Genomic DNA, 16,227 nt, shown 5'->3' with positions numbered 1-16,227 from the left:
ATGTTGTCAGCAAAGCAACACTTACTCAGTAATAACATGCTGACTGACATACAGTTTAGGTTCAGCAAGGCCTGCTCAGTTCCTGAGGTCATTACGATACAGGTCCAAATATGGACAAAAGAGCTGAATTCAAGATGCAAGGTGAGATGACTGCGCTTGACATCTAGGCAGATTTTGACCAAGACTGGTATCAAACAGGCCTGGCTAAATTGAAGTTATTGAGAATTCAGGGGGAAACTTCCACTTCTCGGAGGCATACCTAGCATGAAGGAAGTTGGTTGTTGCTCTTGGAAGTCAATCTCCTCATTTCCTATGCATCACTGCAAGAACTTCTCAACATAACATCCTAGGCCTAACCATCTTCAACTCTGTCATCAATGACTGTCCCTCCAACAAACATCAGAAATGAAGATGTTCTCTGATGATTGTGCAATTTTCAGTATCAGTTGCATCTCATTAGTTACTAATGGTTAGGCAAAATGTGTCAGCGCAAGCTTGGAGGGCAAGAGGGTCTGTTCCTGTGCTGTATTGTTCTTTGTGATTCTAACACAGTCTGTATCCATATACAGCAAAATATGGGCAATTTTCAGGCTTGGGATAATAAGTGACACGTGACATTTGCACCAAAGTGTCAGTGCCAAACAACAAGGAAGAACTTATCGTCTCTTTTTGATATTAAATGGTTTCACCATTTTTAAGTCCCTCCCCCATCACTAGCATCCTGGGCTTCATCACAACCAGAAACCTAACTGAAACACTCAGATTATTATTATGGCTTCCAGAACACATAGAGGCTGGGAATTCTGCAGTGAGTGATTCACCTCCTGACTAAATCTTGTCCATCATCCAGGAGACCCACAAGTTGGGACTATGATGGAATACTCTCCCCTTTCCGAGATGAATGTAGCTCCAACAAGACTCAAGTGGTTGTCAGAGCTCAGGATAAAAGTTCCCATTTGATTGGCACCCTAACTATTCCCTCCACTACTAACATAGTGTCAACAGTTGGCAGTACATATAATATGCATTGCAGCAATTCACCAAGGCTCCTCCAACAACACCTTTCAAACTTGCAACCTTTGTATATGGGAGGACAAGGGCAGCAAATATGGAAAAACACTATGAATTGCAAGGTCTCCACCAAGCCATACATACCATTTTTGACTTTGAACCATATTATAAAAGTAACGAGTCCAGATGTTGGAATTCCCTTCCTAGCAACATTCTAGGTGTTCCAGATTGGTTGCAATGGTTCAAAAACGTGGTTCACCATCTATGTTCTTCCTGGTTCATTTTTTCTGATGCATAGACCTCAGAGGTCCACATGTAGCAGCAACTTATGCATGCAAAAGTCAATGCATCAGCACTCTAATTGGCGTGCATGAGATCTTTGAGTCTTGGGGGATCATTAGTCACAAATACTTTCTCAAGAGGCATTTGGGGTGAAGAGCAATTGCTTGTTTTGCAAATAATGCTCACTTCCCATGACAATTTCAAAACACACCCTGTACTTTGGAGGCTTCTATTACTGTGTGACACTGCATTTATTGGTGCACATTTTCTATCAGGAATAGTTGCATTTCCTAGTTCAGGCAGTTAGCATTTGTCTGGTGCAACTCTGCATTTCAGCTTGGATGATTTGGGCAAATGGCTCCTATTGTCCCCTACCAGATGAGCTGCTGACTCACTGTTTCATAAAAATCTAAAAAGACCTTCAGAGTTTATTCAGTATAAATTTCACCTTTTCAGCATAAAACCTGTATTGTATGCTGGGTGGTTGCTCAATTTTCCTTTCCACTGACATCAATGAACAGCTTTGCTGCATATTGAAAGTTATCCCTATAGCCTCATCAGTGAGAAATACATGAAGAAAAAAAGATTTCAATAACTAAAAGGCTTTAATATGGTTAGTGGCAGATACTGGATCATACCCTTTCAATTTGAAATTGAATTTTGTTAGAAGCCAGTATAAATAAAGTGCATAGTGAAACAAAGCTTGTATCATTCTGAACATTATCTTGTCAACAGAACACTTCCCCATGAAACCTGCCTACATGGTCACAGATATCATCATTGTATTTTGTAATTTCAACATCCTTTTTCACACCACTTATGGGATAAGATCAAAACTAAAGACTTAGTTAAACCTTGTGAAATATTCTGTTACCCATTTTGAAGATGAATATGAAATTGAAATAGGAAGACAAGAAATGCCATATGTTCACAGCATTTATTGATTTAATTAACTAATATAATATAGTCAGTACAATGTCAAGTTACTTTAAACAAAAATCAACAAAATTAAGTTCATTTTTGATTATTTCAAATATACTGTTTCATTTATTGTCTGAGCAAGGACCAAATCTTAAACTAAAAGTACATTCAAAAGGGGATCCAGGTTGTTGCAAGATAACAGATTTATTTCATACAATGTGAAGCTTACTCTGGATACAAAAGAAACCCTGTAAATGTACTATCATCATCATTGCTCGCAAAAATGCCATTCCAGTCTCGGGTTATCATCAACCAAATTTGATCATTGGGTTTTAACTTTAGAATAACCAGGCCAGATGCCTGATCTATATCTTGACCAAAAATTGCATCTCTACTCTTCAAGGTACGAGTTCCATTTTTTACCAGACTAACTCGTATAGGTCTACTTCTCACAGTCAAATGGTAAGAAAACACATAAACACCTCCAATGCTGCAGTGAAATTTTCCAGTTTCTGGATTGTAGACATTTTGTTCATTATAAAACACTTTTTCAAATTTTATTGGGATCCCAACTGGAGGGAAGGACTTACTTGGCAATAATCCCACACTAAATGCAGATGGCATGATCTTTATATCCTCACCTTTGTTTCCTGGCAAACCTCTTAGTCCTCGCATGCCCTTTCGACCACGAGCACCTTTGCGACCATCTTTTCCTTTTGGCCCTAGTGATCCTTTGGGTCCCTGTGGTCCATGATCCCCCTTATCTCCTTTTTGTCCATCATTTCCCTTTTCCCCCCTCAATCCATCACTTCCATTAATGCCATCATTCCCTGGATCACCTTTTTCTCCTTTATCACCTTTGTCACCTTCTGCCCCTGAATCTCCACGATCACCCTTTTCACCAACGTCCCCGCATTCTCCCTTTTCTCCTATCTCTCCTCTCTCACCTTTCTCACCTTTTTCTCCAGTTAACCCCATTTTGCCAACATCACCTTGCTCCCCTTTTTCTCCTTTGGTACCATTTTCACAGGGACCTCCCTTATCGCCTTTATCTCCTTTAAATCCTGGAAAACCAATGTTCCCTTTATCGCCTTTAGCTCCTTGCTCACCTGAAAACAAAACAAAACAGAAGATAAGCACATCTCTGACTTTTGAATTTTGTTCTATTTGTTAATGTATTTAACATCAAAGGCGGTCAAACATTTATAGTTGCTCCTGAATTATCCTTGAGAAGCTGGTAGTGAGCCACCCACCTAAGCTACCACAGCCTGCGTGATGTAGGAACACCCCGAGTGTTAGGAGGATCTAGCTTATCTATTTCCAGCTGCAATGGAAAATGGACACGTTTTCAAATCAGGATTCTGCATAGTTTAGAGAGAAACATATGCACCTGTTGCCCTTACCCCTCTAGATCAACTCTGGGCAAACCATAGCCCACCAGACTTTCTTATCTGACCCACAGCTGCACAAGGGAATGTACACAAGGTTTATAGCAGATACAATGATCGCCAAATGCACATAAACAACTGTCCCTGGCACCGAACTGATGGACACCAGGAGTTACAGGAAAGTTAAAATGTAGATCCTGAAGAACTTCAAGGCCGATGAAAAATACATCCTGATAAACTGACATTGGTCAATGATTAGAGTTCAGAAGTTGGATTTCCTTCGGGAGTAAATAAGCTGCCATGTAAAAGCAGCCATCACTTGAAGAGCAGTGAAACACAAATTAAGTCTCCAATCAGAATTACTTATTGGATTGCTGCAGTTTTGATTTGCTTCTTGATTTTGTAAGTATATACACTGTAATTTTAAACTTCCACTTATTTTACACTTGCACTTTCATACTCATCATAAAGAGTCAGTACAACTAGAATAGCGTGATATTCCCATTTTTAAAAAAAATTCCAATTGTAAAAACTAATTATTGCTGAGGAATTGTGCCATGGGTCCCGATAATCATAGGTTTTCAACCTGTAACCTTAACGTGACAGTACTCTGGAGAGTGCTTTCAACCATCAAAACTTTTATATGTTCACAACCTAATGAGCTTATTCTTATTTTTTTGTAATTTTGTGTACATCCTGTCAACTTTTTACATTATAATTCCACATTAAACTTCACTTAGGTAGAGAGAACAGAAAAACATGAGTTTCACCCCATAGAACAGAGAAAATTAAGAGTAGATATGGTAAAGTTTTAAAATTACGTAAGCTATTGATTAAATAAAATTGAAGAAATGTTCTAGTGACCGAAGGATTGGTGAGTAGTGTGCTCAGATTTAAAGTAATTTGCAAACAAGCCAGAAGATGGCAGATGTGTCGACTCAACAAAAGCACAATTGACATTTGTACTGGTGAAGAAGATTGACAGATCGAAACAAAACTCGTTATCTGCAACAAGTTTCATGGCATGTATAGTTAAGGGTCTCCTCAAGCAATTAAATTCTCAGATAATCCCAATGCTTAGTTTGTTGAAGCACTTCAGAAGATTAGAGTTGAAAAAAACCTTCTGTCCCTGCCGGAATGGCAGGTAATGGTGAACTCCTGAGAAGAGAGAAAAGTGAATAGAACTGAAAGTGAAGAGTGTGTACTTTTATGTTTGGATTCTGTGTTGTTAAAAAAAATTAAACTTAGGATGTGCTCCCTAACAACTGTGGGATAGATTCACTGTGGATGTACTCATTGGCACCTTTTTTAAACATCAGTGATGTGACCAAATCTCATCTCCAGGAATGATAAACAGAGACAGGATACTCGTCCTTGTATATACGAAAAGATGTGATGATTTTCTTTTGATGTCTTCACATTTTTTTCCTCTTTTCTTTATTAGTTTTCTCTAGTGGTCCTTGCAACACCATATTGGAGAACACAGTAATACAGCATCCATGTTGGCAAGACAAAAATAAACTACTGTGGGCATTAGAAATAAAAATAGACCTTGTTGGACTCAGATTAGGCAAAGGTGTAGTGAGGAAAGAAGTATCACCAAACTTTAATGACATTGTAAGGAACGGTTCATATTATCCAGGGTGGTGTGAAAGGGTACAATTGTTGTATATAATGCACTGTCAAGTTAGGTAACTATCATAATAAAGGTTTTATGTTTTATTTATGCCAAAATAAATAACTATTGTCAGGATTTGTTTCTTGGTCATTTATGGCCATATTTTCCATAGATATTCAAGACCTAAATGGGGCCCTCTGATCAAAATATTTGCTTACTCCCATGGTACGAGGTCATGGGGTTGAGGGGTGCTTTTGGCAAGTTGCTGTAATACACCATAGAGCTAGAAGGTTCTGTACCAGAGTACATTTGCACTAGAGGGGAAAAATGTTTAAGGAAATGGATGGAGTACTAATCGTGTAAGCTATTTTGTTCTGGATATGTTGAGATTCTTGACTAATTTCAAGCAGCAGGGAAAAAGGAGCAGGTCCATAGTGGGATAAGGAAAGTTGGATCAGGAATGGAGGAATTAGGGAGCAATTCCACAGTAGGGGGAGATGGGTCTTCATCCAGAGCGAGTGAAGCAGGGGTTAGGTCCCAGGTGCCAAGGGGTTTTGAATACTGGGAGGTAGACAGTGGGTCAAGTCAAATAGCAAGGAACAGGAAGAGAGTGCCAGGTCCTGAACAAGGGAAGTGGCATATTAGGTCCAAAGCAGGAGAAAAAGGGGAGCGCAGGAGAAGGGGGGTGTTGGGTCCAAAATGGAAGCAAGGATTGGGTCCAGAGTGAGGGAAGGGTGGTATTGGGTCCAGAATAGGAGAGGAATGGGCCCAGAGTGAGGGAATGGAGATGATGGGTCCAGAGCAGGAGAAGACAGGAGTGGATCCAGAGCAAAGGAAAGGGGTTGCCGGGTCCAGAGCAGTGTGGGTTATCAGGACCCGGGGATTCTATAAGGGTCTGATGGGTTTAAGTGCTCTGGGGGAGGTGTAGTCTTGGGAGTGTAAAGTAGTACAGAGTCAGAAGTTAGACTGCATTTAATATCCAATTCTTCCCCTAAGCCACAATCAAACCTCCAAATTTGCCAAGTTAAAAGGATAATTTTGGAGATTTTCAAGTACAAAGGAATTGTCCAGTGGAATCTTCAATTTCCCAAGCAATTCCTTTGAAGTCTGCTATGAAAGAGATTCACAGCATCCCCATTCACCCACCTCCCATCTACACTGGAATAAAAATGGTTTGATCATCAGAAGATCCGTCTTAAGCTTTTTTCTGCACCTATTTCTATGAGGGCAGTGTCTTCCTTCATCTCACTTCATCTGCCAATTTCAGTAGATTGGTTTAGGTGCATCGCTTCATCTCCTGTACTAATCTGTACAAATGAGTCAAGTTAAACAATTGTAGTTATTTGTGTCAATGTAAAAGAAAATAGATCCCTCATTTATATGTCATTATTAAACATATAAATTGTGAAACACATCTTTTAATTTACACAAACCATTAATAAATATACCTACCACAAATAAAATAGTTTGAAGTTATGTAAGATTAAGGCAGTTATTGTATATGCTGTTTGCAAATCTAGAAGTGGTGTTTTCACTTCTCTTTGATAAACAAATATTTACAAAATCATTAAGTTGCTGTTAGCCAGTTGGCAATGCTGCACAAGGTAGCAACCAGAAGGATGGTGAGGAATCTATGGCAGGCTCAGGTGAGGAAGGGACTGCAATGCTTCATTCCATGCCCACACCAGCATCGCCACTGGACAATCACAACCAGGCAGCTATTGCGTTTTTAAATATCAAACCTTTGCTTCCAAGGGTACTTCCTTGTTAAGGGCTCCTCTCTGTTTGTCCATCTCGAATCAGCAGCTCCCAACTCGGACAAAATGACTGTCAATGTGCCAATATCATTCCATTAGCTCTGTAGCCTCCAGAGCGTACATGTCATTCACAAACCCTCTCTCTACCCGCTCCCCCCCACACTCTAGCCTGAACCTTAAAAGTAGTGCTGGGCTTTGAGTGGTGTCCCGAGACAAACAGTTGGGGCCATAGCCAGAAGCAGCTCCCAGGCCTCATCGCACACCCAATTTTATTTCTAGCCATTATTTGTTGCAAGGGACAGGCAGGGAATGAACTCTAAGCTCGCAACTCCGTCACTATGAGTGGCTGATTTATTTTGTGACCATGGTTTACTGGGATGAATGACAGAGTCACATCAATCCATGGGAATCTTGATTGGAAGACCACATTGAAGGACAGAAGTAACACTCGGAGCTCATTTTACGGACTCTCAGTGCTTTATGACTGTGGGGCCAACTTCCAACTGGCCAGTTATCTGGCTACCAATATTCCTCATAGGATGGGGATTGGCCATTCAGCCCTTCCATAACTTCCTGCCCTTTGATATTACATGTTAGAATCAGTATGGTTAAAATAAAGTTTGGAGAGGTGGAAGCAAGTGGATTAGCATATAGATCCCTCTCAAACTGCAACGTAAAGTGAAGGATAGGCAATTTCAGCTGATCATGAATCCATGTTGATCATGCAGATGCTTTTGCTCTTCAAACTGATGTGAGCCACAGATTGTGAGATGCTCACATATTGGTATCTGTGCACTGCATGTGGGTGAATATTCTTGTCAAAATTATGTCTGTCTTCTGGTTCCTGACCACAAATATTCCTGGACCAGGCAATATTTACTGTGTTACAGTGATATATGGAGGACATGAAAATGCCCTGCAATCATATGTTGAAGTTTGTACTGATGGTGCTCCACCTCCTCAGGCAACTAGTCAGACCTGCATGCCTCAGTGAAGCATGTTGCTCTGTCTGCTGTTTGGACTCATTACATGATTCACAGGAAACAATTAGCAACTAAAGAACTGAACATGGAGCGACATGTGCAATTGCAGCATTCACATTTGTGACCTATATTGCACCTTCACCACATTATGTGTGTCTGTTTGAAATCCTGTGTGACAACAAGGATTCTGATCATTTGTGTTGTTGTTTCACACTAAGGTTCCCTGGTTGTCAAAAGTAAGACAAAATCCTGATGAATCAAATTTAGAGAACTCAAAACCCCATTGGGGCGAAGTTGTCAGTCATTCACACTGGCAATATAGGAAATTCAATGGAAGGAAATCCATAACAATCTGAATTTCTGGCTTCTGGATCAGCTGAGCTTATGCATGCCTGTCATCTGACTGCACTAATAATTCAGAGCAAAGTTCAGCCACACTAAAATGAAAAGTCATGTGCAAGCCGACGATGATGGCTACAATATGGTCCCCTTCATGTCTGGAATATGTACTCACCAAGACACATTTTCAACATGGTTGAAATTAGAGTGTTTTACCTTCTTTTACTATTTTTCTCCCTAATAGTTAAACATGAAATGTGTTTTGTTCGAAGGCAAAGCAAGAAACATATTACTTTAGCCTGTGACAACATGGATATCATGGAAAGGCTGCCCCATTTTGTGTTGGGAAAGCCCAATATGCCACATTGCTTTGCAAATGTCAGCCCACAGTAGCCATCCAAGTGCAAACACTATCCATACATTCTGAAGATAATAAAATCCTTTGGATGACTTCTAGCTTTTTTGAGACATGAATCAGGAAAGTGGACAAAATGTACCAATGCAAGAAAAAGAAGGCTAGCACTCTGATGACACTGAAGTGTCCTATATGAATGCCCAATCCCTCACCATTGTTCAAGCCAAAGCTGCAAAGCCAACAGAGATGTCTGGGATTTTGCAGTGCAGCAAAAAAGCATCTGTTTAATTTACATTGATGACATGAAGATAGCACATCAAGCAGAAAAAAGTATACTGAGTTTGTCCACAGTTAACTGCCAATGTTTTTGCTGCCATTGTCTTTTAAGATCTGGTTATTGTAAGGTCTGAACAAATTGAAAACTAAAGACAATTTTAATTTATTCACTAGATCACTGTGTTTTCGATTTGTTTGACTGAAAATGTGTTCATAGGAAAATTTGGTTACGTTAGTGCTTCCTTGACTACCTTGAAGCTCCGCTTAATACAATTTTGTAGGCAGGCCTCTTGCAATTCAAATTACCATGATTTTACTGTAGGCAAAGACAGAACATAAACATTCTTCAATTGGATGATCCAGTCACAGCATTTGTGAAGCGCATTACATTTTTTTTATGCTGAAGTTGAACTATAATTCATTTCCCCAACTTTCCATGTTTCTGGCTTGAAATGGAAACAGTGTCCCACTCATATTATGACTAATCATCTCAGCTACTTGCAAATGTATTTTGAATCTTTTTTCTCCAATTTGGATGTGACAAATTTCAACTAGTTTCAAAACACTTTTGAATGTCACTCTGAAGATTTGGATTTGCCCAGAGCAGAAACGCTTTTTGAAATTCTGCAATTAAACTTTAGAAATGTTTCTGGACTTTCTCCAAGAGTCCGGAGTCGCCATGAAGACCAATCATCCTGAGATCACACTAAATAGATGAAAAGTGATAGTTTCTTTCACCAGCAAGTATTTGCATGGAGCTGGATTTGGACACTTACCTGCAATGAGTCTCAGTATTGATCAAACTGATGTCACATCAGAGATTAGATGTGTAGTAATTAGCCATGCTGCTAGATTTTAAGAGACTGCTGCAGCATGACTACCTACATACCCTCTCATTAGGCACAATAACATAACAGTTTTACAAAATAATTTTGCAAGAGATGTTCATATGTATACAAAACACTGCTTGCTAATCTTTAATGTGTGCATGTTACTAACAAAATACGAACTTTAACGTCCTACTATTTTGCTTTCATTGGTATCTAGGGTCACAGCAATTTTGTAGTGTTATAATTCAGTCACAACTTTAGGAAGCATTTTCTGGGTAGACTTATTACCTAAATTCAATTGCTCCAAATGGCATGTCACCTCTACCACAGTTCTCCAACTGAAATGGGAGTTCTGCAATGGAAGTGGTAATTTATCTAGATTACACTGTATTCAAGATAGTTCTTAGTATAATATAATGCCAATGCATAATCTGTAAAGAATAAAACTTCTACATGTACAGTCAAGCAATTATGGTTATTATATGAGGAGAGGCACAGTATAAAGCTAAAAGAAGCAGCTTGCACAAATGTCAAGCAAAGTAATAATTCAAAACACTGAGAAATATGGAAATCAGTAAAGGCATATAAGGAAATAGAGACTTGATATGTTAAGTGCTACAGATTAATCAATTTTTCATAGCAATTATAGAGTCAGAGAGTCCTACAGCACAGAGACAGGCCCTTTGGCCAAAACTGGCTCATGCCGACAAAAATGTCCATCCATGCTAACCCCGTTTCCCTGCACTTGGACCATATCCTTCTAAACCTTTCCTATCCATGTGTTTGTCCAAATGCCTTAAATAAAAGTAATGTACCCATCTCAACCACTTCTACTATTGGTTCATTCAATATGCACATAACCCTCTGTGTAAAAAAGTTGCCCCTCAGTGGGAACCATTTATTCTTTCCCCACTTACCTTGAATTGATACCCTCTACTCCTTGATTCCCTAACCCTGGGAAAAAGACTGAGTGCATTCACCCTATCCATGCATCTCATGATCTTATACACTACTATTAGATCCTCCTCAGTCTCCTATGCTCTAAAGAAAAAAAATCCCAGTTTGTCCAACCCCTTCCTATCACTCAGACCATTGAGTCTAGGCAACATCCTTGTAAATTCCTTCTGCACTCTTTCCAGTTTAATAACATCCTTCCCATAGCAAAATGATCAAAACTGAACACAATACTCCAAATGCGGCCTCACCAACGTCCTGTACAACTGCAACGTAACTTCTCAACATCTATTCTCAATGGAGGTGCTGGAAAAGCACAGCAGGTCAGGCAGCATCTGAGAAGCAGGAAAATTGATGTTTCGGGCAAAACCCCTTTATCATGCCAGAAACGTCAATTTTCCTGCTCCTCAGATGCTGCCTGACCTGTTGGACTTTTCCAGCACCACTCTGATCTAAACTCTGATTTCCAGCATCTGCAGTCCTCACTTTTGCTTTTCTATACTCAATGACCTGACCAGTGAAGGTCAGTATGCCAAAAGCTTTCTTCATGGCCCTGTCTACCTGTGACTCCACTTTCAGAGAACTCTGCATCTGAACTCCAAGCTCCGTCTATTTCACTATACTCCTTAAAGCCCTACTATTCACCATGAAACTCCTACCTTGATTTGACTTTCCAAAATGCAATATTTCACACTTATCCATATTAAACTCTATTTGCCATTTCTCGGCCCACTTCCCCAGCTGATCAAGGCCCTGCTGCAATTTCTGAGAACATTCCTCACTGTCCACGATACCGCCTATTTTAGTGTCATTTGCAAACTTACTTAACATGCCTTGTACATTCTCATCCAAATTATTGAGATATGTAACAAACAGCAATAGACCCAGCACTGACCCTTGAGGTACACCACTAGTCACAGGCCTCCAGTCCAACAAGCATCCTTCCGCTATTACCCTCTGCTTCCTACCCTCAAGCCAATTGTGTTTCCAGTTTGCCAACTTTCCCTGGATTCCATGCGATCTAACTTTCCACAGCAATCTACCATGTGGACGCTTAACAAAGGCCTTACTGAAATCCATGTAGACTATGTCTACCACCCTGCCCTCATCAACCTTCCCGGTCACTTCATCAAAGAACTCTAGCAAATTTGTGAGGCATGACTTCCCACTCACAAAGCCATGCTAACTGCTCCTAATCAAAACCTATCTTTCCAAATGCACGTATATCTTATCCCTCTGAATCTTCTCAAGTAACTTACCTCCCACAGATGTTAAGCTTACTGGTCTATAGTTCCCAGGCTTTTCTTTTCAGCCCTTCTTAAATAAGGGCACAACATTCCTTACCCTCCAGTCTTCAAGGACCTCACCTGTGGCTAATGATGATCCAAATATATCAGCCAGGGCCCCTGCAATTTTTTCTTGAGCTCTTGCAGAGTTCTTGGATATATCTGGTTAGGAACAGGAGATTTACATATCTTCATACATTCTAATTTGTCCAACACCCCCTCTACTGTGATATGGACTGTCTCCAAGATATCAGCACTAACTTCCAAAGTTCCCATGTCTTTCGCCATGGTAAAGATAGAGGAAAAATATTCATTGAAGAGCTCATCCACGTCCTGCAATTGTACACATACATGTCCACTTTGGTCCTTGAGGGGCCCTATTCTCTCTCTAGTTATTCTTTTACCTTTAATATACCTAAAGAATCTCTTTGGATTCACCTTAATCTTCTCAGCCAATGCTATCTCATGTCCCCATGCCCCTCCTGATTTCCTTCTTCAATAAACTCCTGTATCCCTCCAACATTCCCTTGATCCTAGTTGCCTGTACCTGAGCCATGCCCCCTTCTTCTTTCTGGTCAAAGCCTCAATATCTCTTGTCATCCAGGATTTCCTACTCCTGTCAACCTTGCCCTTCACCCTCTCAAGCACATATAGACCTTGAACTCTAGCTATCACATTGTTAAAGGTTTCCCACTTGCCAGAGGTCCCTTTGACTGCAAACAAACTACTCCAATCAACCCCTACAAGCTCCTGTCTAATTCCATCAAAGATTGCCTTGCCCCAATTTAGAATGTGAACCAGTTTTGTTTTCCTCCATAACTATTTTCAAATTAATTGAACTATGGTCACTGGTCCCAAAGTGCTCCCCCAATGTCACCTCCACCACCTGTCCCTATTTCCCAGTTCGGAGCAGAAGTATGAAGTTGAACGCACGAAGCTACAGACACAGCTGGGGTGTGTCTATTTCAATATGAGAATAATTTTACAAAAGAAGCAGCTAAGCAGAATCTGCATGGATCACTGGAAAATATTCAAAGAAAAGGAACAGACATAGAAATCCAATGGAGTGAGTACAGAAGCTATAATGGGAACACCAGAAGTGAGTTTAGATAAAGTACGCAAGTATGCATCAGAGACATATTCTGGAAGTAGAATCAACCAAGGAATGTAGACAAAGGAAGTGCAAGACTAAGGGAGACATTGGCTGTAAAAATGGCTGTTTCATCAGCAGAGAGGTTATCAAGAAAGCTGATGATACAAAAGTAGATGGGAACACAAGTGGTGAGGAGAACAGAAAGAGTCACCACAGAGATATATGGATGTGCTAAGTGAGTGATCAAAAACTTAGCAGATGAAGTGAAAGATAGGATAATGTGAGATTATATACTTTGGCAGCAAGAATAGAGGGGCTAATTTGGTAGTTTCGGCACAAAAATCACCAAAACCTAGCATACAAGTTCAACAGGTAATCAGGAAGTTATATGGAATGTGGACTTTTTTTCAAAGTGAATAAAACCATACAAGGCATTAATTAGACCTCTCCTAGAATCATGAACAATTTTTTACCCTTTTCTAAAGAAAGATATAGTGACATTGAAGGCTGTCCAGAGAAGGTGACCTCTGATGCTTAGGGGTCTTGACAGAGTAGATGCTGAGGGGTTATTTCTCCTTGTGGGAGTCTAGAACCAGAGGGCATAAACTCAGAGTAAGGGGTCATCCATTTAAGACTGAGATAAGTCAGAGTTTCATCTCTCAGAGGGAGGTGCATCTGTTGAATTCATTCTCACAGAGGCTGTAGTCATTAAGTATATTCGCAGCTGAGGTAGACAGATTTTTAATAAGTATGGAAATCAAAGGATATAGGGGAAAAGGCAGGAAAGTGCAGTTGAGGATTATCAGATTAGCCATCTCATTGACTGTTGGAGCAGATTTGATGATCTGAATACTGCTCCTACATTCTACCGTCTTTTGGTCTGAGTGCAGAAAAATGAGGTACAGACCATTGTGAGGAATGCACTGCATATTTGAGGATGCAGGCCTGAGAAAGTGACTAAGCTGCTGTTTAGGCCTGAATGGATATCAGGTGAGCTTGGAAATCTAGCAGACAACAATAAGTGCACAAGGACAAAGTTTCACTGAAAATGACAAAAGTAGGTTTTTTTTAAAAAATTACATCAACATCAAGGAGATTAGATACATGTAAAATAAGCTAGATTGCAAAGGTTACAGTTTCAGGGAATTTACAAAAATGAAGCCACATAAAAATAAAGATGTCCAATGAACAATTTAATGTATAAACTTGTTAATTTTGCTTTTATACTATTGATTTATTTAATTTCTAATTATTTTATTGTGACTCGAACACTTAATTATTCCTGTGATTAGGAGTTAATGACAGTATATTATCGTAATGATGTCATTTTATTTATAGCAAAATGTAAATAAAGGAATAGGTTTTATTAACAGACCGACTACGCTATCATCTATTGCAAACAAAATGTCTTAAATTAAAATGCTACATTACAATTAATCAAATAATTGGCTCTCTCATGCTGCATATTACTAAGTATATATACCCACCTAGTTGGTAGATCAATAAAAACTTTATTATATGTAAGAAACATGTTTTTTTCCATACCTTTTTCCCCTGGTTTTCCGATAAATCCTGGAAGTCCATCAAATCCATCGAGACCACGGTCCCCTTTTGACCCTGAACAGCAACAAGTACTTCTTTTAAACCATAGTTAAGTGTTACATTTTTGACAAGTTGAGTTTATATTTATAAATAAGTTAATATAATTAAAGTTCAGCAATACTGATGAGACAATAACAAAATAATTTCTGAGGAAGATTGACAGTGTAGCTGCTGAGACGTTTAATGCCTTGGCTAATAAGTCCAGCATTAGAATACATATTTTCAAGCTAGGAGAACTACTTTTTCCCCCTCAATTTATTCTGAATCTTTGCAATTCTCTAGCCCAGAGGGCTCTGGTTGCTCAGTCATTGAATACATTCAAGATTGAAACAAAGGGAAATGAGACTGGGCAAGGACAGTTCATGGTAAGGCTCAACCATAATTGTATTAAATGGAGCAACAAGCTCAAGGGGTTTGTATGGTCTTTCATGCTCCTATTTGTTATGCTCATATATTTCTACTATTTATTAATATGATGCATTAATCAAAATGGAATTCTTCCTTAAACTATAGTATATTTAAGTTGGGCAAATATGTACCTAGGATACAGTAGGCTGAATCTTATAGGGGACTGAGCACATGGGACTATGGTGAGATGGCCAGTGAAGCTTGTCTCAACATCAGGAGCACCTCGCTGCATCTTTTATGTATTTGTTTGGCAGTGGTGAGTTGAGAACTAAGCAGGATTATAGCTTGTTAAAACATATTATTGGCACCACAAAGCACCTCATTAGCATTCCACTTCGTATTTTACCAAATTCATCAAACAAGCAAGACATCTGCAATTCTCAACATTGAATTCAGAGTGGGTACCTCGCTACTTCAGCTCCCCACTGGCTCTAAAAAGATCTCTGTGTTGCTCAACACCAATGAGAATCTGTGGGCATGATCCACAGGTACCAGCCACGTGCACCTTTCATCTACGGATTTTGACATCTGACATCCGTCAACCCTTCACCATGATACCTCTCTGATCCACCAGCTGCTTAGGAATCACATTTATAGAGGGTCGTAAAATCATGAGGGGCATGCATAGGGTGAATTAACCAAGGTCTTTTTCTTCAGGTAGGAGAGTCCAAAACCAGAAGGCATAGGTTTAATGTGAGAGGGGAAAGATTTAATAGGGACCTGAGGGACAACCTTTTTCACTCAGAGTGGTGCGTGTATGGAATGAGCTGTTAAAGGAAGTGGTGGAGGCGGGTATAATTACAACATTTAAAAGGCATTGGGATGGGTACATAAATAGGAAGGTTTAGAAAGATATGGGCCACAAAGTGACAAACAGGACTAGATCAGTTTAGGATATCTAGTCAACACAGAGGTGTTGGACTGAGGGATCTGTTTCCACGATTATAATTCTATGACACTATGGCTCTATGACTTGCATTGCAGAGTGCTCCAGCAATTAAAACTGAAAAGCTGCATCAGAGACACATTGTTTGTAGGAACAGTTACCTAGCCCTCTACCATGCTTGAATTCAAAAGCATGCAAGAAAAGGAAGGAAAATGGCATTGATCACATCCCAAGTGGG

The 16,227-nt window shown here is 39.7% G+C and overlaps 1 protein-coding gene across 2 annotated transcripts in view; it reads right to left on the bottom strand.

The window, feature by feature from the left end:
- Positions 1 to 2,274: 2,274 nt before the first annotated feature.
- Positions 2,275 to 16,227, bottom strand: part of otol1b (otolin 1b) — a 33,383-nt gene continuing 19,430 nt past the window's right edge. For both annotated transcript variants that reach the window (XM_043702927.1, XM_043702926.1), the window contains exons 4-5: positions 14,639 to 14,710; positions 2,275 to 3,323 (exon numbers count right to left, since the gene is read on the bottom strand). In XM_043702927.1, coding sequence (XP_043558862.1) covers positions 2,440 to 3,323; positions 14,639 to 14,710 — 956 coding nt within the window. In that variant the 3' untranslated portion in view covers positions 2,275 to 2,439. The remainder of the gene's footprint in view (positions 3,324 to 14,638; positions 14,711 to 16,227) is intronic.

Source organism: Chiloscyllium plagiosum, chromosome 13 (assembly GCF_004010195.1).
Source record: "Chiloscyllium plagiosum isolate BGI_BamShark_2017 chromosome 13, ASM401019v2, whole genome shotgun sequence".
Lineage (NCBI taxonomy): Eukaryota > Metazoa > Chordata > Chondrichthyes > Orectolobiformes > Hemiscylliidae > Chiloscyllium > Chiloscyllium plagiosum.
This window is presented reverse-complemented; position numbering and strand designations above follow the sequence as displayed.